Source organism: Leuresthes tenuis, unplaced genomic scaffold (genome assembly GCF_036924035.1).
Source record: "Leuresthes tenuis unplaced genomic scaffold, fLeuTen1.0.hap1 SCAF_11, whole genome shotgun sequence".
Taxonomy (NCBI): Eukaryota; Metazoa; Chordata; class Actinopteri; order Atheriniformes; family Atherinopsidae; genus Leuresthes; species Leuresthes tenuis.
The window spans coordinates 22,671,421-22,681,810 of NW_027325365.1; the positions used below are offsets into that span (position 1 = coordinate 22,671,421).

Genomic DNA, 10,390 nt, shown 5'->3' on the forward strand with positions numbered 1-10,390 from the left:
TTATGTATAAAATTATCAAACATCTCCAAATGTTATCATAAGGCATATAAGGATTTTCCTACACACTTTCAGTCACTGAAGTTATCAACCTGCAATTTGCACTTCTGACTAATGCTTTCAGTCACAGAATGAAGTCAATCTTTTTAAAGTTCTACATTTCAAAAGCGTTCTTGAAATAACGAAACTGGTCTTGTTGTGCGTCTTGCCTGAATACAATAATAATAAGAAGAATGTGGGTCATTTCTGACTCCTGGACACGTCCAATTTTCTTTTTAGACAGTCAGTTGTAGCAAGAAACTGTTTATTACAACATACATTGTTTATTTCAAAAAACATAATAATACAAGTTTTATACTGAAAATAAATAATTGCTTGAGCTGTCACCGAAATTTTGGAGAAAAAACCGCCGAAACAGTTCGATCTTACAGAAAATATTGTTTGTTTTGTCCTTATTCATCTATTCCTTCTTCCTCCAAACGTTGCTGATTAAGTGCACGAATAACTAACAGCATTCTGTTTAAATTAATGACTCCAAAAGGGTGATATATAAAAAACTGTACAATATTGGAAAAAAATGACTTAGGAAATAAACCAAATAACAGGAGTATTTGAGATTATAAAAATTGTTTCTCTTTTTTTCTTCTTCTTCTTCTTCTTTTTGATACTGAACGTACATTTAAAATTATAGGCAGGTGTGTAGCGTCGTCAAAAAACCCCTTCTCTCTATTCTCGGCTCTGCTTCAGAGTCCGCACAGTTTATGTGGTCGAAGATGATTGAAATCAACTTAAAAAAGAAAAACAATAAAATTAAAAAAAAAGGATTCATAAACAGCTGGAAGCTACAGGCCGCCGCGAGGAAGGAGCTGAATACAAAATCCTGCAAGTGCTATTTATGTTGCAGTACCTCTACAACTGGAGTGACGGCCTATGTTTGCATATGCAATAATAATAATAATAATAATAATAATAATTACAGGCTGGCAACTACGAGTATGTTACAAAAATAATAAATGTAAATACGGTGAGAAGTCTAAGCCCGAGGGAAGCGTGAGGTGGACTGTAAAATGGTAAAAAAAAAAGTGAAAATGGCCACTGGTGCTGCGATAAATCAATTAAGGAAAGTGAGATCAGCCTCATCATTTGCTTGACGTCCGACAGAAGCAAACCAAAACAAGTAAAAAAAAAAAGAAACATCAGTTTCCGCGTTAGTTATTACAGAGCTGATGTGGAGACGGTGACACAAACCAAAGGCGCTGGTAGGTAATTATAGGCACATGTTTTTTTTGTTTTTGTATTCATATCCGTGATGTAGAAAAACAACCTGGCGGGCTCCAGAAGTTGACCCTGAAATGTGATGTGTGGTGGAGTAATGCCCCTCGTGACAGTTAGACAATGACGAAGGCTGAGCAGGTATCTCTGTTATTGTTGTTGTGGTTCAGTGCTGGAGGCAGCTGGAGGAGTCTGTACCGGGACTGCCGAGCAGGCTGGAAGGTGCCGCCGCGCGTCCCTGCGCTCCAGTGTCTGTGCCGGCTGTGTGTGAGTGTGAATGTTGGATTGGGATGGGGGGGTCATCCCCTCCAGAGGCTTCGGTCAGAGATCGTGGCACGAGGAGGCGTCCCCCGCGCTTCCGCTGTGAGAATAGGGTCCCTCGTGCGGCGGCGGCTCCCCGGGCGGCGTCATGCGCTTCTCCTTCTGCCTCCGGTTGCAGAACCACACGCGCACCACCTCCTTCTCCAGCTGCAGCGTGTCCGCCAGCGAGGTGATCTCCTGCGCGGAGGGTTTGGGACACTTGAGAAAGTGCGTCTCCAGGACTCCCTTCACGCTGACCTCAATGGACGTCCTCTTCTTCCTCTTCCTCCCCTGAGCTGCTATCTTGTCTATACTGCTGGAACTGCCCGTGGACGAGTCGGCCTCCTCCAGCCACTTGTTCAGCAGCGGCTTTAGTTTGCACATGTTTTTAAAGCTCAGCTGCAGCGCCTCGAACCTGCAGATGGTCGTTTGGGAAAAGACATTACCATACAGCGTGCCCAGAGCCAAACCCACGTCCGCCTGCGTAAAGCCCAGCTTGATTCTCCTCTGTTTGAACTGTTTGGCAAAGTGCTCCAGCTCGTCCGAGGTCGGCGTCTCCTCATCGGAGTGGTCGTGGCAGTGGTGCCCGCCGAGGTCGCTGTGCTCGGGGCTGAGAGTGTCTCTGAGGCCCGGGTGCATGCCTTGGCCCTGCGGGTTGGGCGGAGGTGTGAGCCCGCCGTGGTCCAGCATGCCGTTGACAGTGAAGCCCGTCTGGGAGTAGATGTTGATCTGCTGCCCACTGGTGATGGAGGAGTTATGGGACACCGGAGTCCCCCATGCTCCCGGGTGGTTGCCGTGGTTGTTGTGATGAGGAGAGTGATGTGCGACGTGCGGAGAGCGGTGATGGATGATGCCGAGCTGCAGGTCCTCTCGGCCTGGTTTTACGTCCTGCTGCTCCATGGAGGTCGACCAGGGGCTGCCCTCAGACAGGCTGCTCGCCCACTGGTGCCCGAGTGGGTGTCCGTTACTTTGGACGCTCTGCAGGTAGTCACTCTGGAGGAGTTTCTGGTGTCCTCTATAGGGGCTAGCAGGCTGCATGGCCTGGCTGTCCGCGTGGATCATGGAGCTGGAGCTGAGCAGGGTGTAGGGGCTGGAGGCAGCTGTGGCCATGCTGGCTGCTGAACCCCACTAATGCTACTGAAGCAAGGCAGCGGCTCAGACTCTGACATCTCCCTCTCTCAGGAGTCTCGGCAGCAGCCCCGGCGCTGACTGACAGCCTACAGCTCCACTCACAGTCCGACTGACGACACATCTCCAACCAATGACGACGCAGATATCCAAACCTCCGCCTCTGGAAGAGAAGCAGCGAGCAGGGAAGGGTTACAAGCAGTAGAACCGGAAGTGTGTCGTAGTGTTGGTCCACTGGGTCTGGCTGTGGAATGATGTGATCGTGGAGCGCAGTTCCTGTTTATTAATTAAAGTTTCCAACTGATTTACGCGCGGGTTTATTGCTGCTTCTGTCACCCTCGAGCGCGTGCAAAGAAAGAGATTAAAGCGCAATGGCATTTCTTAGACGTGCCAACACTTAAATTAGAAGGATACAATCAAACTAAGAGCAGTTCTCACTGCTAATTATTAACTTGAAGAGAACATTTCCTCAAGTGTTTGTGGAAACTGTGTTTTACGCACATTATTTTACGCACGGTTTCTAAAAACCCTGAATCATTTGGAAATGGACGCATGAGAATGAGGCTATTACTACTGTTTAGTCTCTAAAAATAAATCTACAAGATATTGAAAAGTCAAAATTCCTCTGACAGACCAGTGTTTTCTGTTTTCTGCTGGTTTGAATTCGCCTGACATTTTTACAACGTAACATCCACTTTTATTTAGAGTCCAGCCACTTGTCACTCATCTCAGAGTTTTTAAATATCTATTTACATATCTCCGAGCTAACTTGACTGCGTAATTGTATTTGCCATTAGACGGCTGCGTCACAGTCCCCTTATTGGTTTGAAATTCCATTAAACATATTGCTCGTGCTCCCAGGTTAAGCTTGATTTAAATTTGCATACATTTTCATACATTTAGGAGAAATAAAAGACGGCTGCAGCCACCAGAAAGTCATTAAAGAGCACCGAGACGAGCCACGAGCTGCCTGGTGGAGACGTGAGCGGGTAAGAGCAGGCCGGAGCAGGTGATCTGACCGGCGGGCTGGAAGTGTGGACTGAAGCCGCTGGAGGGAGGACAGGGCCTCGGTAACGGGAGGAATGACAGGCACTGGCAGTAGGCGGGGAAGGGGGGGCTTTCTCCGCTCTGTAAAGCGTCATGCAGGGCAGTTTATAGGCTTGTAGATGGATGGAAAAATAATTAATCAGAGGGAAACGTTTGTTGTCTTGCTCTCGCTCGTATTCCTGCGCGTAAATTCTCGATGCTCCCTCTTTGAATGATGGCTGAAAGTGGCTGAATATTTGATGTGAATGGAAATGTTGTTCTAGTGGCCTAGTTCGGCGAACTGGATTGCTTCGTTTGAGACGTTATGGGATGAGAAAAAAGGGGTGGAGGTGGTGGAGGGGGGTGTTGGTGAAAGTGACGTTATTTGTAGTAAAGTTGCAGCACAATGGTGGCAGCGACGTTTTAAGAAGAACTGCATTTTTCATACGTGTCATATTGGATGACACGCCACGGCTAATTGATTCAGGAAAAATTAAAAATCCGTCTCATGCTTTGAATTAATTCTACGCGAAACTGATAGATGTACAAGTTTGGAATTTTACTTAATGCGATTTCATAATAAAAAAAAAGAGAAAAAAAACAACTGACAATTGAACATAATTTTGTGTCCTTGCAAAGATAAAGTCTGTGGTTTTGAGGCGCTTAAAGCAGACATGGAGAGGGACATGGAGAGGGGGTTGTATTGCTCTCCATAGTCTAAGTTTCTAAGTGTAACAGATGCTTCTCTAGAAACGCTCCTTGTGCCGGTTCCTTTTATTCGCATCAACATTTTTCTGCCGTCGAGCGCGTTTCCATAGCGAGGCGAATAAAAGGCAAATCCCTGCTCCGCGCCTCCAATAAAGAGCCCATTCACAGATAACCCAGCCAGCCCCGCTACACTTGCACCGCAGAGCTCTGCGGCCTCTCTCCTACCAAGGTGCACATTACTGCCGAACAACTCCAACTAATGAGCTATAATTTCTTTAATTTTGCCTTTGTGATGAGCGCTTGTTCGCGCTTGTTTATCGCGTTTGTTTAGCGGCTTGTTTGGGTTTGCTTGGCGGCTCTGAGCGAATCCGAGCACAGACTATCTTGTGACTCTGGGCTGTTTACTGTAAATACGGTGAGGGCGGAGGGGGGGAATAAAAATAGATATGTCGCCGATAAACTCCAGGAAGTGGTAATCAATAAAGGGGAAACAATGGGCTGGAGAAAAATACATTTAAAAAAACACAATCTTACAATTGGCTTACAAATTAATCGCTTAAATGAATGCAATTGAGATATAGTCAAAAGAGTAATTGGGGTGTTAGATGAGCTTGTTGTTCCCTAATTATTTTTAAGCTGTCAAATAATTAAATTGCCTCCTGGCTGCTGGTTTTACTGTCGTGGGCATTAAAAAACAACAACAAAAAAACAACCCAGAAGTCAGTCTAATATTTGTGCTCAGTGTTTCCTTTTCCTGCTTACTTTCTTGATGTTTGCAGCTGCAGTGACTTTACTGACTTTTCCTGAGAAAGTAAAAAAAGGGCTTTCAGTGAACACCTAAACATGCGGCGCTTTCTGTGTTATATTTTTCGTCTACGCCTCCACTTTGGAGCTCCTTGTCGCAGCTTACAGATAAATCAGGCTTTCTACTGTTGAGACAGCCTCGGGCCTCGGGGCGGGACCTGTCACTTCTGGTGTCACGACCTTTGGAAACTTTCCCCACGGAGCCTAAAATCTCTGCCCCTGCGTGCCAGCAGTGGCCGGGAGTTATTTATTTATTTATTTATTTATTTGTGTGTGGAAGAAGACAAAAAGTGCTATTTCTCTGCCTTTATTGAGAGAGATAGATCTTTTTTTTTTGGTTGGTTGGTTTCTCCTGTCTGTGGTATTTATCTTTTTAAATCTTTCAATTGTTTTCTTAATGAAAGCGCTCGTGTCATCCTTCAGTCTAAACTAAGTCGTCCCCGAGGCTCCCAGACAGAAAAATCGATGCTCCCATTAACCCGTGACGTCGCTAATAAAAGGACAGTGTCGCCGTGTCCGGACGAGACTAAACTAATCTCGCGTCATTTCGGTGACGAGCTGTTTGTTTTCATGATCAACCTTACCCAGAAACGTCGTTTAAAAAAGATTTCTCTTCTTTTTTTTCTTTTTTTTTTCAGGGCATACCTCTGTGTGTGTGTGTGTGTGTGTGTGTGTGTGTGTGTGTGTGTGTGTTTGCGTGTGTGTGAAGACACGCATTGGACGCACCCATCATGTAGCAGCTACAGCTCATCCCACCAGTGTAAATGTGTAAATAAATTCATAATGTATGAGGTGCGTTCGTTGGTGCGTCTGCACAGCGGCGCCCTGGTTCAAGGGGGTTATGTGTGTAGGCTATGTATGAATGTGTGCGTGCGCGCCTCTATATTTACTGCGCGAGTGAGTTCAGACGTGTGCGCCTTACGACGTGAGGGAGGGTTTACTTTTCAACAAGTTTAGAGCGAAATATAGAGCCTCTTGAAAATCTGGGCTACAAACGAGTCTCTGCAGGTTTTGTTTAGCCTCAAAGTGCCCTTTTCGGGTGTTTTGAGACTCTTTTTGAGCTGTTTGGAGTTTAAAGGGGGGGGGGGGGGGTGTCTGCACTTATAACGTTTATGACATGGGAATTCAATAAAGGGTAGGTAGCAAGACGGAATAAAAATTCGGCACACAACGCTGCTGCCAGAACTTTTTTGTTCGCTACAAAATCTCATATTGAATTTTCTTTCCAGCTAAAAGTAGGTGAGAAACTATAAAAACCAGACCATTCATAAGGCACACAGACCTGCTCCTAACTTGCTTCTGTTTCAGGTTTAGGTTGAGCTTGAAAATACATTTGGACCTGCTTGAAAAGGTAACATTAAAATGAATGTTTCACCCTACTACCTATATCTATATAGATATAGATATATATAGATAGATATTGTGATACTAAGGTAAAGTTGAAAGACTCAGGATCCTAAGTTGTTAGGATTTGTGCAGTCCCTTCAAATTCTTGGCATCAGTGACAAAAAAGATGAAGTCCTCAGTCACAACCAGGAGCTCGAATTAAATGTCCAAGGCCTGGATATTAGTATTCCAATGTGATGCAAATTCTAGTGTAAAATAATTTTTTGGTTTTCTGGTTAATCATGACTTCAGTCACAGTAACACACAGGCCTGGGGTCGGGCAGCCGCTCAGGTCTTCCTCTCTACATTCGGAGAACAAACGCTCTTTGAACAAGCAATTGTTGCAGGATTGGGCGCTAGTTTTTTTGTTCCGTTTTAATACTTTTTGTTATCTAAAAAAGGATTTGAAACATCTGAATGAAATTGAAACTCTTGCCTTTCCTGAAAAAATAAAAAAAAAGGAGGCAAATTTTTTTGCAAAAGAGACTCTTCACCCTGTGTGTGTTTGTGTGTGTTACAGGTGCTGTCTGCAGAAGAGGCGCGAGTATTGTTCCTGGGTCAGTGAAGCAGCCATGGCTGGTGGAAAAAAAAAATCTACATAACATTACCATCTGTAAAACTTCAAACAGCTCAAAAACAAAAAGGCACAGACGGACACAGAGCAACCTAAGCAGAGAGCGGTGAGGAGTAGGAGTAAGTGTACAGAAATGTGATGCTCTTCAGCACCTCTCCACCTCCTATCCCACATCCCCCTTCGTCACCTCCTCTTTTGCGCTGAGAGCGGAGAAGAGCTTGTGGCTGAGGCCTCTGATGGCACCAGCAAGCAAACCCAAAAAGGGCAGGGTTGTTAGGAGAAGCTACCCGGATGAAACCCCTCCTTCTATCTCACGGTCCTCTTCTTCAAATCTTGCGCAAATAATCGAATGCAGTTGATGTTTAATGAATGGCCCCTGCAAATTGTGTGTAGGATACGAGCAGGTTCTCTGCCACAGCTGAACAACCAGCCAACATACTTTCCCATGTGGCCCAGAAACCCACACACACACATACACACACGTGCACAGGTCCCTCTGAAGGAGAAGGCGGAGCCGGCAGTTGCACATCTGCATTTCAAACGCAGACTCTCTGGGATTCATTATTAATTAGACTGCTGAGCCCTGGAGGACTGGTGATGCTGCCATCACACACACACACAAACTCACACACACCTCGTGACCTATTTGCCCTCTCTACAGTTAGACTCCTCGCTAGATTACTGAGTCGTACAGGAGAATTGCTTTCCTCACTGCCATCGCATCATAGTCCCTGATTCCCAGCAGAATGTGCGGTAAAGATGATGAATTAAAGGAGAATGTTGTTTCATTAAGCTGAAAACTGTGTCACTGTGCTTAAATCACACTATGCAATTTAGTTGTTTAGTATATAATATATTGGAGTGGTAAACAACATGTGAGAGGATGAGAGAAACATCGAAAGCAGTGCTGGTTCTTTTATCACCTAAATAAACAGAACTCCTTTTTTCTTTCGCATTTGTTTGCTCCATTCCGCTGTTCCTCTTTGCGGGAAATAAGTTGGCTTTTGTTTGCCTCTAATTTAGGAGTGTGTTTTCTACACATGCAGCCCCTCGCCTTAACCTCCACCAGCAGCAGATAGAGGCAGATTAGAAAGACACACGGCGGTTATGCATGAGCAATGTCTCCAGGGTCCAAGAGAGAGGGAGAGAGACATCAAACACACTGCAGCGGGAACGCTCTGTCCACAACACAAGTCCCACCGCTGCACAAAGTTGGGGCTGCGCAGTTTAAAAAAATAAACACGTATGGAAGAAACGAATGCTCCAATTTGGGTTTCAGACGATTGTGTGCCTCCTCTGTTGCCCAGGGTTGAATTAGTATGCTGGGAGCTGAGGCAGAGATCATACAGGAGCATCAGATTGTGCGTGATTTTCTGACACATTTGTGACTGGATGGTGTGATGACTGCTAATATTTGAAGATGCGGTAGAATGTGTTTTCCCGTTGCTTCTGAAAGTGGAGAAAGCTGTTAGATCTTTAATTGGTGGATGATAAGCTGATTACAGTTTCTTCTCCTTAAGCATGTTTCCATCCATCCATCCATCCTTGGATACATGGCTCAGATAGTATTACAACTGCTAGTGGGGCTATAGGTGGACTGACTGTGATCTCTCTCTACACATCAACACCTCACCAACTAACTTGCTCAAGGCTACAAGTAAGACCCAGACAGGGTTACAAACTCTGGCAGTAATTTGAACATAATTGCATAATTGAGCAGGACACCACCATCATCCCCATCTGCCTCTAAAGTCTTCAATTTAGGAGTCCCAGTGGCTGAAACCGCTGCTCAGCTGTCACCTTCTATCTCTATTCAAACTGATAGTGCATGAGAGTAAAGTACTCTCACACACTGCAGCATCCCAGTGAGGATAGGTGCCTCTTGAACCAATTGGATCGAATTCAGAACCAGCGGTGGACCTCCACGAAGCACACACACTTCCTGGTTTTGAACAGAATGCTGAGTCGCTGTGCGGCGCGAGTTGGAGGGGGAGAAGACCACTTCTCGACAGCACAGCGTAGCCTTTGTTAGATGTGTGAGGAAGAATCTGAGGCAATCGTACAATCTGCACAAATGTTGTTACAAGTTCTCGCTCCGAAAGGGAATTCTTGTTCCCCGTTCGGAGCGTTCCTTTCAGCCTGCTCTTTCTTTCAAAGGAATGTACATATGATTTTTGGTTTCATACCAATTCCACCTGGAGTCTCAAAAGAAAGAATAACAAATATGGGAAACATTTAATACAGAATAATATGTTTATCCAGAGACCTGTGGACTTGGGGAGGAATGGACCCCCTCTGATGTGGTCTGCTGCCAGTGTGTGTGTGTATGCGAGTGAGTGTGATTGTATATGTGGGTTGCTGTGTGTTTGGGTTGGACGTGCGAGACGGGTGAAGAGACCCTCCACCCCCTGGGGCCAGGAACTATGGGTACAGAGGAAGAGAGGTCTAACACACTCTCAGATTTCCAAAGTGTGTTTGTGTGTAGACTTTAGAGTGTGTGTGTGATACAGGATGTGACAAAAGCTAGGCAGCAAGTAAGGAGTTGGACTAAACTTCAGTAAAAAATGTGAAATCTCAGCTATGGCGTTGTTTCTCATAGTGAAGGTAAGAAAATAGAAATTTACCCCCCCCCCCCCCCCCCCCAAAAATACCTTGAGCCATAAAATGAGCCATAAGCTAACATTTGCTAGTCACAGCTAACCTATGTCATTCTGATACATGCACATTGTTACATAAATGTGACGTCAGCTGGTATGCATCATTTCAACCTGGTGGCAAACTATCAAATAAGGTGGACTCAAATTGTGAGTTTAATTTGTGACATTGGGCTTAACTTTCACACGAATGTATTAGTGAATGACAATTTGTCATTCTCTGAGGGAATAACATTAATGCTAGTGACAGCCAACTTGTTCTACTGTGGAAGCAGCATGATGCTAGCCATATAGGAGACGTTATACAGGTAGCACCAAGTGGCCAGTCACCTGTTGGGCATGTCCGCCATGTTGGTGAACGTCTTTCTCTCTTGTATTTTTGGTGTGTGCACCATTGTCAGACTCCGTCTGTCCTGTTTCAACTGATTCAGCTTGTAGAATCGGTGGTACGGCTGTCATTGAAAGAGGTTACTCAGATTGGGCCATTCGGCTTTGCAAATTACTTTTATGAGAAGGGAGGCAGCAGTGACATCCGACGGCT

The 10,390-nt window shown here is 45.2% G+C and overlaps 1 protein-coding gene across 1 annotated transcript; it reads right to left on the reverse strand.

The window, feature by feature from the left end:
* Window positions 1-360: 360 nt before the first annotated feature.
* On the reverse strand, window positions 361-2,694 carry LOC140318674 (POU domain, class 3, transcription factor 4-like). Its single transcript, XM_072396481.1, has one exon. The coding sequence runs from the start codon at window positions 2,677-2,679 to the stop codon at window positions 1,591-1,593; it is 1,089 nt and encodes a 362-aa protein (XP_072252582.1). The 5' UTR covers window positions 2,680-2,694; the 3' UTR covers window positions 361-1,590.
* Between the last annotated feature and the right edge of the window lie 7,696 nt (window positions 2,695-10,390).